The sequence below is a fragment of the Apiospora hydei genome, assembly GCF_038363865.1.
Source record: "Apiospora hydei strain CBS 114990 chromosome Unknown utg000002l_segment0_segment0, whole genome shotgun sequence".
Lineage (NCBI taxonomy): Eukaryota > Fungi > Ascomycota > Sordariomycetes > Amphisphaeriales > Apiosporaceae > Apiospora > Apiospora hydei.
In genome coordinates, this window is record NW_027117361.1 from 1,753,328 (window position 1) to 1,766,208 (window position 12,881).

At 54.0% G+C, this 12,881-nt stretch overlaps 7 protein-coding genes across 7 annotated transcripts; 4 read left to right on the forward strand and 3 right to left on the reverse strand.

Moving 5' to 3' along the window:
- Positions 1-229: 229 nt before the first annotated feature.
- PG997_000546 (uncharacterized protein) lies at positions 230-1,044 on the forward strand (the record flags this gene model as incomplete). Its single annotated transcript, XM_066804861.1, has 2 exons — positions 230-565; positions 679-1,044. 2 exons carry the CDS (start codon positions 230-232, stop codon positions 1,042-1,044), a joined length of 702 nt encoding a protein of 233 aa, XP_066674634.1.
- Positions 1,045-1,507: 463 nt separating this feature from the next.
- PG997_000547 (uncharacterized protein) lies at positions 1,508-5,403 on the reverse strand (the record flags this gene model as incomplete). Its single annotated transcript, XM_066804862.1, has 6 exons — positions 1,508-1,552; positions 1,620-2,146; positions 2,203-2,427; positions 2,505-3,875; positions 3,938-5,136; positions 5,195-5,403. The coding sequence occupies 6 exons, from the start codon at positions 5,401-5,403 to the stop codon at positions 1,508-1,510; spliced, it is 3,576 nt and encodes a 1,191-aa protein (XP_066674635.1).
- A 698-nt stretch (positions 5,404-6,101) lies between these two features.
- PG997_000548 (RNA recognition domain-containing protein) lies at positions 6,102-6,625 on the forward strand (the record flags this gene model as incomplete). Its single annotated transcript, XM_066804863.1, has 2 exons — positions 6,102-6,422; positions 6,485-6,625. The coding sequence occupies 2 exons, from the start codon at positions 6,102-6,104 to the stop codon at positions 6,623-6,625; spliced, it is 462 nt and encodes a 153-aa protein (XP_066674636.1).
- A 240-nt stretch (positions 6,626-6,865) lies between these two features.
- PG997_000549 (uncharacterized protein) lies at positions 6,866-7,414 on the reverse strand (the record flags this gene model as incomplete). Its single annotated transcript, XM_066804864.1, has 3 exons — positions 6,866-6,998; positions 7,076-7,138; positions 7,366-7,414. The coding sequence occupies 3 exons, from the start codon at positions 7,412-7,414 to the stop codon at positions 6,871-6,873; spliced, it is 240 nt and encodes a 79-aa protein (XP_066674637.1). The 3' UTR covers positions 6,866-6,870.
- Positions 7,415-7,979: 565 nt separating this feature from the next.
- On the forward strand, positions 7,980-8,665 carry PG997_000550 (uncharacterized protein; the record flags this gene model as incomplete). The annotated part of the gene is made up of 4 exons (XM_066804865.1): positions 7,980-8,025; positions 8,333-8,445; positions 8,509-8,557; positions 8,616-8,665. The coding sequence occupies 4 exons, from the start codon at positions 7,980-7,982 to the stop codon at positions 8,663-8,665; spliced, it is 258 nt and encodes an 85-aa protein (XP_066674638.1).
- Positions 8,666-8,873: 208 nt separating this feature from the next.
- On the reverse strand, positions 8,874-9,725 carry PG997_000551 (Telomere maintenance protein SDE2; the record flags this gene model as incomplete). Its single annotated transcript, XM_066804866.1, has 1 exon — positions 8,874-9,725. One exon carries the CDS (start codon positions 9,723-9,725, stop codon positions 8,874-8,876), a length of 852 nt encoding a protein of 283 aa, XP_066674639.1.
- A 587-nt stretch (positions 9,726-10,312) lies between these two features.
- PG997_000552 (40S ribosomal protein eS10) lies at positions 10,313-11,059 on the forward strand (the record flags this gene model as incomplete). The annotated part of the gene is made up of 3 exons (XM_066804867.1): positions 10,313-10,367; positions 10,509-10,902; positions 10,972-11,059. 3 exons carry the CDS (start codon positions 10,313-10,315, stop codon positions 11,057-11,059), a joined length of 537 nt encoding a protein of 178 aa, XP_066674640.1.
- Between the last annotated feature and the right edge of the window lie 1,822 nt (positions 11,060-12,881).

Below are 12,881 nucleotides of genomic sequence, written 5' to 3' on the forward strand. Positions count from 1 at the left end.
TACCTGCAAAAGACTCTTCCAAAATGTATAAAACGATACCAGCTGGATTGAATACAAGCACTTGACCAGACTGATATCCCCACCCAACCATTTATAAACCTCAACCTGATCTTTCTCGTCAATTTCCTTCACCTTAGGTCTTCACAACTTTCGGGACCCTGGCCTTCGCAACGTCGTCAGCCAAAGTCACATCTGCTCGCCGAAGCTAAGACGAGCGAGCACCTACAGGATGGTCTTATCCGGCGATAGCCCATGGCACTTCCTGTCGTGGGAGCAACGAAACACAATCGACGCATTTGTCAACACGCATTACATACGCGTGGTGGCCTGGGACGCGATTCCCATACACGAGTTCCATACCACAATCATCGATGGCGTCTTCCTCGACTGGAACGCCAACGTCAAACCCGACGTTCCCATCGTCAGCTATCCCAAGCCCAAAGAGTTCTCAATCAGCCTCGGGGGCACCAAGGAAGAAGCCGAATCCGCCGACCCTCCCGGTCAAGAAGTCGAGCGACCCAGTAAGATCATCAAGCGCACATCCGCTGCCGACATTGCTTCCCAGGTATGTGGCACCCTTATAATAAAAATTATCTTTGTGGTTCAATCGACACCATGTTCTCCTGGGGTTGCAGCTACTGACAGGCTAAGCAGAGCAATAACAGTAACGTCACTCAGTCAAGTACGCCGTCGGCCAGCTTGATCGTACCCTCGCCCTGTACCGCAGGACCCGATGGTTCCACCGACCCGATACGCATGTCGACTGGATCGGTAGATTCCGCATGCAAGGCTCTCGTGAAGGCCCATATGCAGCTCCAGTGTCATTACGACCAGCAGAACCGGCAGATCTTGATCTTCCTGATCCGCAAATACATCTACAACTCCCGCAATCTCGAGCCCTGGTCGCCTGAGCAGGATGGGAAGCCCAGAGTGTCTGGCAGCGATATTCGAAAGGCCCCAAGGGGTTCCGAGTACCTCAACGAGTGCATAGAGACAATGGGGGCGGCTATGAGAAGCCTCAAGGAGCTCAAACATCACTTCTAAGACGGACGCAGATAGCACTCTGAGCAAAAGAGGGAGATAGCCTGAACGCCGCCCAAATTGGCACATGTAAGATAAGCTATAGACCACTAGTCACTGCAGTATGGTCTCCATGGCCATGGTCAACTAGAGAAACCCAGTCTGCATTGACGTCGTCTCCAAAGGAACTGCCAGGACATCTTGTGTGTCCCCTTGACCGTGCTGTGAATTTAGACTTTGTAGAAATAGCCAATAAGTACTGAGACCAGTGAAGCCGGGTACTATTAAATAATTCGATACGACACGTGCATTATCATGAATCCGAACCCAAGTCTCGTAAAATCAAATCAATTCTAGTTGTTGCTCTGGAAGGAGCCTCGCTTTTTCTACAGTTTACTCCAACAAAATCGGAGCGCTACCTCTCCATCTGATGCGTATATCGGACTAATAATGAAGAAATACTACTTTCACGCCGCTGTTGAGAGAACTAAGGAGTCGCCTTGCTCATAGAGATGAGGCGCTTGACACCGACCTGGATAAATTTAAACGTCAGCGATCATGTGCAATATGGAATAAATCAGGGTTGAGGGTTAACTTACCATCCAGTTACCACACTCCTCGGTTCGGTCAGTCTGGATAGAGACTTGAAGTTGTTGCGCCTCAGGGTAGTTCTTCCCCTCCAAAAGCGTAGCGAGCTGAGTCAGCTGCTGGATGGTGTCGGGCTTGACGAGCTCCTCGTTGTTCAAGTGGTCGAAGAGGATGTTGATGCGCTTCTGGGTGTCCTTGACTTGAGGCGCAAACGAAGCAGGTGCCTTGGCAGCTACGCGCTGCATATCGCGGCTGAGGATGTCGACCAGCTGCTGGGCGCTGGCAGGAATGTGCGACCTGTCACCCGGGGGATGTTTGGGCTTTGCTGCTGGTGAAGCCGCCGCCGAGCGAGGTGGGCCAGGAGCAGGGGAGTTTCCGGCCGAAGGTCCTGTTCTCGGGGGTCCGCCCATAGGAGGGCCACCCATGGGAGGGCCACCCATAGGAGGACCGGACATAGTGGAGGGAGGTCCTGACGAAGGCGGGCCTTGCTGTACCATTGAAGGCTCATATCCTTGCTGTGGCGCATAAGGGTTGGGTGCTGGCGATGCCTGAGGTGCAGCAGCGTAAGGGTTGGCGGGGGAGGCGGCCTCATACCACCAGGCGGACCCATTTGCGGCGGCTGGCTAGCCTGGGCAGCAGGCGACGGTGCGTATCGGTTCGAAGGGGGTCCAGCGGCAACAGCAGGCGGCGGGTTGTAAGGAGACGCAGTCCTGCCAACAACATTGGCCATGGGAGGAGCCGCGCCACCGGCCATAGGAGGCGGTGCATATTGGCTGGCAGTGGTTGATCCCGCGCGCGGGGAGGTGGAATCTGTCCAACCTGCTGTCCTCCGCCGAGAGGTGACATTACCCGCGGATACGCGGATCCCTTCGGGGGTGGAGGTGGGGTTGCGGTACCTCGAGTGTAAGGGCTCTGAGGCGGCGGGGGTGTTGGCATGCCTGCCTGAACACCGTAGGGCGAGTTGACCGCAGCAGTGTTGGGGGTGGGTTTCCTTGGGGGCGGCGGGCGAGCTACCATCGGGACATCGTTCCAGTTCCCAGCTTCCTTGAGTGGCGGAGGTCTATTGGAAGGAGGGGGTGCCGTAGTGGTCTTGGGAGGACCAAAGTTTCCTTGAGGGGCATAGCCACCGATGGGCGGCGCGTATCCTCCCTGTTGAGCAGGTGGCGTGGGCTGATAGGCTTGCTGAGGAGCATAGGGGTTGCTGGCAATAGGGGGCGCGTAAGGGTTTGCTGGAGGAGTAGGGACACCGGGCGCTCCATAAAGGCTGTTGTGAACCGCGGTTTGCGCAGGCGCAGGCGGCATATAGGCCGGGACGGTAGGCCGAGACGTTCTACCAGAAGAGACCGCAGCAGCGGGCTGGGCAGTCTTCTTCTGCGTTGCCTGCCGAATTCGGTTGCGAGCGACATCGGCAGCAGGGTACGTGGTAGGAAGAAGCTCCAGGTATTTCTGTGCCACATTCAACTGGCCGTGAGCTGCAACGATGTCCGCATACTCGCAGTACTTGTCGTAAAGAGCAGAAAGCTTCCAGCCAGAGGGAAGAGCCGTCTCGGTGTCTTGGAACTTGGCAACCTGGCGGAAGACAGTGACCTTTTCGATGAACTGTTGGAGGGTGCGCGCATGCACGGAGAAGGTAGTATCGCTGCCCTCGGCCATGCCTGCCTTCTCAGCTTCCTCAAACTCCGAGATCCAAATGCCTACAACCTTCTCAAGTTTGGACCCTACCAAGTAGCACAAAGATGCATCTTGACGGGAGCCATTCTCCAGAATCCGGTCGCCCAACGCCTCGCACAGGTCTGGGAATTCGGCAGGATCAGCAAACGTGCAAAGAGTGACCATGGTCTCTTTCCAGTCGGCAAGATCGGCATTGTACACAACGTCCCAAAGGTTCTTGACAATGACGGAGCTAAGCAGGCGTAGATAGTTGGGCATGCCCTCCTTCTGGGAGATATAGGCAGCCTGCACCTTGTCCATAAGCTCCTTGCCGCCACAGTTGGCAATCATGAAAGCATCAGCCATCCGCTTCTCCTCCAAGCAAATCATGGTGGCCTTCTCGAACTGACCCAACATCAAGGCTTTGGTGATATCCTTCTCTACCGTCGAATCATTCTCGCCAAACAGGTGGAATGGGTTGTCAGTCTTGGCGCCCTTGGTGGCCGATAGGCTAGCCAAGAAATCGTCACCCTCGCCCTCGGCATTATCGGAGAAGAAGGTTGACAGACGGTTCTTCTTGTGACCTTTGCCGGCCCCGAGCTTCTCAGATTTCTCATCTTTACCCTCAGCAGAGTCCTCGGCAACGCCATTGGCCTCTTCCTCTCCCCCTGTGCGAAACCAAGATACTCAACAATTTGCTGCCGGGGGTTCTCCGAAAGCAAGGTGCCCATGACCTGCCATTCGGCCTTCTCCTCATCAGTGGTGGCTTGATCCTTGTGTGATTCGCAGATGGCAGCGATATCTCCAGCCTTCAGAGATTCTTCAAACTTCTCTGTGGCGGTTCCGATCTCCGAATCAACGGAGAACTGGGCGATCTCGATCTTGGAAGCGCGAGGTTGACCGGGCTGGGTAGTGACCGGCTTAAAGGTAATGAGCTTTCCACCAAAGCCAAACGTGACACCAACTGGTCTCTCTAACCATTTGGGTGCTTTGGCAAGTGTGAAAGCGGCCCCTTGCGGCTGGGTCTGGGCTTGCGTGAAGAAGTCCTCCCCATCCAAGTTATTCTGGGTGTTGTTCTGCACAGCCGAGGGGTTGGTGTTCTGGAAGGTCTGAACCGTAATCTTGCCATCGAAAGAGGCAGTGGCCGACAGGTTCGGGTTATGAGGATGGAAGCGGACAGAAAACGTCCAGTTCGTCACCTCGGGGAACTCTCCGTAGCGGGTCCCTGTGTGGGGGCACCAGATCACGGTTCTGTTGTCCTTGCCGCAAGACAGCAGCAGGTCGTCGTCTTGTTGGCACCATGACAAGGACAAAATACCTTGCTCATGACCTTGGAGCGTACGTTCGGGTGCGTTCGAGTTGCGGAGGTTCCACAGAAGGATGACGGGAGCGAGATCGTCGTATGTGGAGGTCATGAGCTTGGTTGAGTTGTTCGGGTCCCAAGCAAGAGCACTGACAGGCTTTCGGTTGTTGTTGAGGGTCAATGATGCCTTCTTCGTCTTCAAATCCCACACAGTGACGAATCCACCTGCTGAACCCGTAGCAAGAATATGCGCAACCTTTCTATTCCATGCAACGCATTCCAAATCGTGGGCGGCAGCGGTGCCGAGTCGGAAGGCGTTGGACGGGTCGTTGACATCGTAGATGAAGAGCTCTCCCTTGACTCCGGCAGTAGCCAAGATCTGAGGCCTCAATGGGTTGAATTGTAGAGACTTGATGGCACCGGTGTGCTTAGTGGTGCGGGCAATGAGAGCATCGTCATCTCCGTCGATGAGCTTCTCAGCATCCCAAAGGTCGAGCGAGCCGTTCTCGAGAGCGCCGGCGATGACACCTTGAGGGTAGTCGTCCGTGGGAGGACCCCAGGCAATATCGTAGAACCTGATACGTGCATGTTAGCCCAGACTAAGCGCCAAGACTGCGTTCGCGAATTGTTTACCTTGAATCGGCCGCAATGCTGGCCAGCGGCTGGAGCTCGAGACCCTGTTCCTGGTTGTCGAGGTCCAGATCCCACAGCTCGAGCTTGGTGTCGCCGGAGAAGTCGGCGTCGACGGCTCCAGCGCGGGTACCGGTTACAATTAAAGGTTTGCCTGCGCCAGGCGACCAGGCAAAGGCCGCAGTGCGCGAGATTTCCCGCAATCGCACCATCTCGACTCGTAGTTGTGGTTCGCGGGTGTGGTTGGCCCAAGCAACTTGAGTTCAGGGCGTGGCGGGGTTGTTGGGTGTTTAGATACGGCAGCTCCTCGTTGCCACGGGTCGCATTGGGCCTATAGACCGGCTAGAAGGCGTGACGTGGGAGAGGAAAAGCAGTGCAGAATTAAGGAAGTACTTTGTGGTCACGAGAAGAATGGTGATAATGCCAGCTGGTCATCCTCCCCTATGAGTTCACCTTGTCGACTAAGTGTCCTCGTCTCTCGGCACGGACCACCGGGGTTGTTGGTGTACGGAAGGGGTGACTTTAGCTCATGGAAGCTTGACACTTCCAAGTCGCGACTGGGAAAAGCTGGCCTACAGGACACGATGGAGAACGAGCATCAACTTTGGGAAGGTAAGTGACAATTGAATTGAAGTTCAAGTTCAGACCCATCAAAGCCACTTCTTTCATGAGTTGTCAGCCCAATTCCTACTTGGAAGCCTTCTTGACTTGGAGTAACCAACCATCGGGAAGCTGTGACCTAAAGAGACCCCCCACCGTCGGCTCTCGAAAACTAAAGGCCCCCCACCCGTCAGTCGCTTGCAATTTGTGGAAGGCTGTCAAAAGCTCCAGCGCGGTGTGAATATAAAAAGCTGCCTCCAGAACAACACAATTCTGCCCCTATTCGCACGCCAGCACCCCTTTTTTCAAGATGACAGATTCGGCACGCTGGAAGGCGACAGTCTACGTCGGCGGCCTGGCCGGCATGGTCGACCAGTCCAATCTGCACGACGCCTTCATCCCGTTTGGAGAGATTGCGGATATCTCATTACCCAAAAATGATAAGCCCGATGCAACAGAGCCTCACCGCGGCTTCGCGTACATCGAGTATGAGGACGCCGACGATGCCAAGGAGGCCATGGACAACATGGATCAGTCGGAATTCTTCGGCAAGATCTTAAAGGTGTCCGCCGCTAAGGCACCGAAGAGTGCCGAGGAGGGCCTGGGCAGCAAGACTGCACTCTGGCAGCAGGTATGTGCTCGGTTTTCTACGTTACTACTGATCCCATACGATATATCTAACCAGTTTTACAGGAGAGCTGGCTTGCCGAGCATGCGGTGGATGAGGAAGACAGGACCGCCGCAGATGGTGCGAAGGGAGCTGTAGATGATCGCCCAGAAGATCCCATGCAAGGTCTCGAGGGACTTGACGTTGCAGGGCCCAAGCCGGAATAGAGGGGAACTTGGCACAGACTGTTGCAATTTGTTATTTTTTCGCATAGCGATGGCGTTTGACGAGGAATGAAATTGAGTGTGATGACCTGGACGGCAGGCAAAAATGATGATATCTATCCCGTTCTTGAATTCTTCTTCTTCCCGCGACTAGCTTGTTCTTGCTTGAGCTATATGTACAATGCCCCTATCCTCGCTTTGCGACAAACGAAAGACGTAAACCAAATGTTTGTTCATCCCGTTCGCACTTAGTGGTGCTCCTCGTGCTCGGCCTCAGCTGCGCGGTTTTGGCGGGCGAGACGCAGGTTCTTGTCGACGGTGAACTTGCGGAAGCTGGAGTAGCCGGCAGCGAAGACGGCGAATCCGACGACGACACCTGCGATTAAATTCATCAGTATTTTTATCATAGATCGGATTGATGCTGCGCTGGGGTGAGTTATGAGATGGGCGTACCGAGGGGAATCAGCTCGGCGGGAATGCTCTTGAGCTTGCGGAGACGCTGGGAGACAGTGTGGCCTGCGATCGGAGTCAATTGGTCATGCTTTCTCTCAAGGTTGCTAGTCCACGTCGGAATCGAATATAGTATCGTATGATCCGCGGGAAGAATCGAATTGACCGTTTCCGCAATTGTCTGGGGATGAGAACGTACCGGCCTGATCTTCGGCCTGAATTTTGCGATGTGTTGTTAGCGATTGCTACGTCATGAATCGGCTCTCCGGGAGGCTCTGCTTACGGGGGAGCACGCATCATGCGTCTCGTGGGCATCATTCGAAGAGCGCGGGTAGGATACATCGTGGGCTGTGGTATGGAGGGGAGATGGGATCTTGTCGGGTGAGATCGTTGGGTCTTGCTGGATAGGAAGCTGTTTCGGATTGCGAACTGGAGGTGGTTCTTTTTCGCAGCAGTCTGGAGAAATGGCACCACCCTTTCCCAATTGCTCGGCTACTCTGCCACTCTGCCACTGCGGCCACCGCATGGCCAGCCAGCCAGCTGCAAAGGAGCTTCCACCAGAGCGAGTGAGGAGAGCCACAGGCTACAGAGCCACCGGGGAAAAAAGAGGCCCGTGCTGCAGGTGCCTAAGCCGATTGGACTGGAACGCAGCAGCCAGTCAGCCAGTCAGCCAGTGCCAATTCTAATGGTCGGAAACGGGCGGCCTGAGGCAGAAACTTCGGCCAATCGTTCGATTCCCTCCATTGGCAATTTCTGGGGAGCTGACAGTCAGAGAGCTACCTACACTTCCGACCGAGCGAGAGAAAGCCGTCAATTGAACTACCTCATCACCACCCTCTCGACCAATCTCTGCCATTGAGCACCCCCGACCACTTCAGCACCCCCGAATCGCCCAGAAACCGCCAACATGTCCGACGACGAGCGCGAAACCAAGCCCTTCAAGTTCGTCACTGGTGAGTCCCCCCGACAGTGCCGCGGCTAAAGCCCTCACAATTGATTGTCTCTGCTAACTCGGTCCGCAGCTGGTAAGAATCTCCCACCCTTACCCTCCACTCCACCGCACCCGGCCGACCAACCCGATGCAACGGTCACTCTTTGCCTCAATGCACGTCTGTGGGACGATATGGAAATGCGATACGGAAATAGACGATGTCGACATGGCACGAGCGTGTGACTGGATTATGATGATGATAACCGACCGGCCGACCGACCCGCGACAACGTACCCGATTTTTTAGCAGTTTCTGATGCGATGATATAGGTGTCGACGCCCGTTTCCCCAACGTCAACCAGACCAAGCACTGCTGGCAAAACTACGTTGATTACCACAAGTGCATCAACGCCAAGGGCGAGGACTTCAAGCCCTGCCGCCAGGTACGACTCCTACCAGATATGTGGATATAGTGCGGCGAAACACGGGTTCTAACGAGATATCAGTTCTTCCTTGCCTACCGATCTCTGTGCCCCAGCGGCTGGTACCAGCGATGTAAGATACCATACCTGCGATACGGGGTCACATGGCAATACTAACATACATATCACAGGGGACGAGCAGCGCGAGTCTGGCAACTTCCCTGCTAAGCTGGACGTTTAGATCTACAATTCTCACGGGAAGCAATGGCCGGACAAGAATTAGATTGTAGCAGTGGGGGTATCAATGTAGTAGTATTAGACGTCTCTGGTCAAACCAAATGCACATAAACATTTCGTTGCGTCACAACGCCAAGCCTAACTCCTCGTGTAAAGCCTCTCAAGTAATTTCAAATCATGCAGTCATCACTCCCAGAACGCAGCTCTGTATACTACGCCTCATCCTCACTAGAGCTCATGAACTCGTCATCCTCCTCAAAACCGGCGAACGCCCGATGCACAGGCTTCTTGCCCTTGTCTGCTGCCTCGGGTGGCGTTGCAGACTTCGAGCCACTAGAGGAGGCTTCGGCCACTTCTCCCTCCGAGGACTGTTCAGAGGAGTCCTCCAAATCCCCGGCTTCTGTCGACGTGGATCCATGTGATGTCGCTAGGTTGTCCTGGTAGGTGCCCTTCTTCATAGCGGCGAGAACGGCCTCTCGCGTCCTCTCGGCAGCCTCTTCTTTGTCTTCGACCCATTTCCCGTCGAGCCTGCCCTTGTTGCTGTGCTTGATTTCGTACTCTTTCTCTTCGGCGGCGTCTACAATCTTTTGCCACCGCTCCATCCGCTTCTCCCTCTCCTTTTGCTCCATCTCGGGCTTGATGGCCAGGTACTCCGCCAGCGCCTTGGCCTCGTTGACCGTCCTTAGCCGGCGGCCGTCGAGGTTTCTGCTCGAGTCGTTCTCCCGGCCCGTCTTCTTCCTCTTGGACGACATGCGGCCACCGGCCGCTCGCAGCTGTGATCCGAAACCTCCCTTACCACCGCATAGCGGGGCAGATAGCCGAAGCGTCAAGAAATCATCATCTTGCGGAAGAAGGGAGGCGAGCTTGACGTCTCCGTAGGATAGTTGTTTGTTTGACTGGGTGGTGACGATGAGGCGCTTGCAGGCATCGACTGTGAGACGCTCGTCGATCTGCTCGTACAGGTCGGCAACGGTCTCGTCGCGCGGTATGCGCAGAGACAGAGTCTTGGAGCCGAGACCGGGAATGGTCGACACGAGAACGTTGAGATGCGAAGTAGAAGCCATACTGAAGATAGTCGTAGTGGCGATGGTGGAGACGATGGTGTTGATTCGCAGTTGTTGTCAAGGCGATGAAAGACCTGACAAATGATTCTCGGACTGGTTGGATGGGCTTGTCGACGGGTGCACAACTAAAAGAGTTGACCCGGGCCGCAGTATCTGAGGAGAAACAATAAATGCCTTCGTTATGTATCTCCGAAACGTATTTTCTCAAGTAATAAGTATGCTGGTTGTCTCTACGTCGGCCTTGGGTCTGCTTAGAACTTACCAGACTCACGATTAACCTAGTTGGAGATAAGATTGCAGCAGCGAGTGGCTGGGCTGTCCATGTGGCGCGTAAGGACTATGGCTTGACCCATCTTCGTTAGCCACAATGCATTGGCCACAAGTTTGACCCCATCTCCGAAAAGCCACTTTAGTTGGTCTGGGCTTATTGATAAGCACAAGTTTGAGCCCCAAATACATTTTGGTCCTCCCACACGCAAGTTCCCTAATTTGTGAAAAACAGTCGTGACTTTTCCAGTCGACAACATCACGCCTCCGACACCCACACCACCAAAGATTCATCTTGAACACCAGACAATACCGCCAAGATGCTTATCCCCAAGGAGGACCGCAAGAAGATCCACGAGTACCTCTTCCGTGAGGGTAAGCGCCATCCCCAAATTCCGAATTATCGCAAAAAATCGCCATCCTGCCCAGAACCTCGAATTCAAGAATTCATGACCCCGCGATAAATTCGATTTCTCTAGATGCAGTTGGACTGACATGGGACATTTTTGTGAACAGGTGTCGCCGTTGCCCCCAAGAAGTTCGAGATCCAAAATGAGGAGATCGGCACCCGCAACCTCTTCGTGATCAAGGCCATGCAGTCCTTGACCTCGCGCGGCTACGTCAAGACCCAGTTCTCATGGCAATACTACTACTACACCCTCCTGCCTGAGGGTCTCGACTACCTCCGCGAGTGGCTGCACCTGCCCGCCGAGATCGTCCCCGCCACCCACATCAAGCAGCAGCGATCCCACGCTCCTCCCCGGGGCATGATGGGCGAGGGTGAGCGCGAGCGCCGACCTTTCGGCCGTGGCCGTGGTGGTGACCGTGGTGACCGTGAGGGTGGCTACCGCCGCCGTGATGCTGGCGAGGGCAAGGAGGGTGGAGCTCCTGGTGAATTCAACCCTCAATTGTAAGGACACCCCGCCATTGGAATTTCGAGACGCACACGGGAAGGCAATTGCTAACATCTAACTTGTAGCCGTGGTGGATTCGGCCGTGGCCGTGGCCGTGGTGGTGAGGCTCCCCCTCGTAAGGGACTCGCCCTACCAACAACATCTTCATCATGAAAGTTCCATCGACGCATTTGACCGCATAACGACGACGACAACATGGTGTACTCTAGGGATTTATGGAGGATGCTACATGGTTGCGCTTCTCATTGCGTTTCAGAAGCTCGTGGGGAAAAATATCTCGGTTGCACTGGTGGAGTTATTGAGGAACCATGAACGCCTTCGGTTAAAAAGGTCTACGATCAGGGTCATGATTTTGCCGCATAAAGAATCAGCTTTGTCAATGAAGCATTTGTGAACATTTCGATCGCCTGCCATAACTTCGTGATCGCCGATCAGCAATAGCTGCTGAGACAGAGCGGTTCTGGGGTATCTGGGTTTACTTCAGTCACGTAGTACCTAATCGGAATGAAATGCGAGTTATGCAAACCTCACCGTCTCTGAAGGCTCAATCGATTGCATGTTCTCAAGTCAAACACCACTGAAGCCTTAGATTGCCACGCAACCTAAGCTATGTCTTGTCACCGAGGTTGGACAGCTACGCTACGATGACTACTTCCCTATCCTGCACTTGGCGTCTTTTGTATTTCGCCTTATAATTGCAACGAGCTCAAGTCAGACCACTGGCTGACTTATCAAAGTCCATCGCTTCTATCACAATGTTCAGCTCTCTGACTGTTGCGCGCATGCCCCATGCTGCCAATGGTAAAGCACTGTGGGGTAGGAATTCCACAGTTCCAGTAGCGATTACTTATCAACCAGATGAATCTGTATAAGTTCCAATGCCTGCAAATAGTTGTAGGTACTTGTGCGGACGTATATTGCGTTTTCCATCGGGATGTAAGTCCTGTTGAGATGCGGCATGAGGCGATGAGAATGGAAATGTGGTATGACCTGGTGCGATTGACCCCCGCATAAGTGTAGATGCCCCCATTCACACCAAGGCAGGTATGCTTGAGTATGATCATCAAGCGAGTGCTGAACTGTCTTCCCAGACTGTCCAATTCATATCCGGTCTTGGATCGATTGAATTTTGAGTCGATCAGGTGACCATTGGCTACCTATGTAGGTGAATGTAAAGAGCCAATGCCGCTGCCATTTTATGCTGTTTCCATCCATGGGAAACACCAAGCAAGCTCTGGCTTTTGAAGCCCCTCAGCATCCCACACATCCCATCCCGCATCCGCGGTCGGTGTGCGGCTCCATCCCGTGACATCCCACTGCTCTCAACATATCTGACAGGGCTTACACAGCAAAGTAGCATACTCTGCATACCAATTGGTCATGTCGCGGAGCGCTGATACGACGTGGGGGATTGAGGTGCATGTAGTGCCCATGGAGCCCCAACGAGGGGTTTGGCTCTTATATACGAACCATGTAAGGGCAGCATGTAAATTTAAGCAGTTGTCTGATGAGCGAGACTCAATCGGCCCATTTTACCAAAAGTTGTTGGCAAGCTTGGTCTTAGTATACATGGAAGTATCAATTATTATATGCCAGCACCCGGCCATGGTCCACTCTGGCGCGTGATCGCGAGGGATATATCGAAGCATGCATGGTCTGTAATTGGTGATTGCCGCCAAAATCTTCGATGTTAAGCTTACATGCTGGGAGGGAATTAGGCTCTAAAACCGTGTTAAGTGCACACTCTACTGGTAGAGAGCCCCTCCCAACTGGATCCCAGCCTGCCAGCCTGCCAGCCTGGCTGGCTCTCGCTGAAAACACCACGGGATTCCCGAAGCATCTATGGGAAAGGCCTTCGAAAATGTTCGGAAACGTGTTGCTATCTTCGTCGGCCTTATTCCACTTTTTCCCAGGCCTGGGTCGATTGCCATTGTTCACGATGGACACTAGCCTGGGGTTAGAGACTGCAGTATGA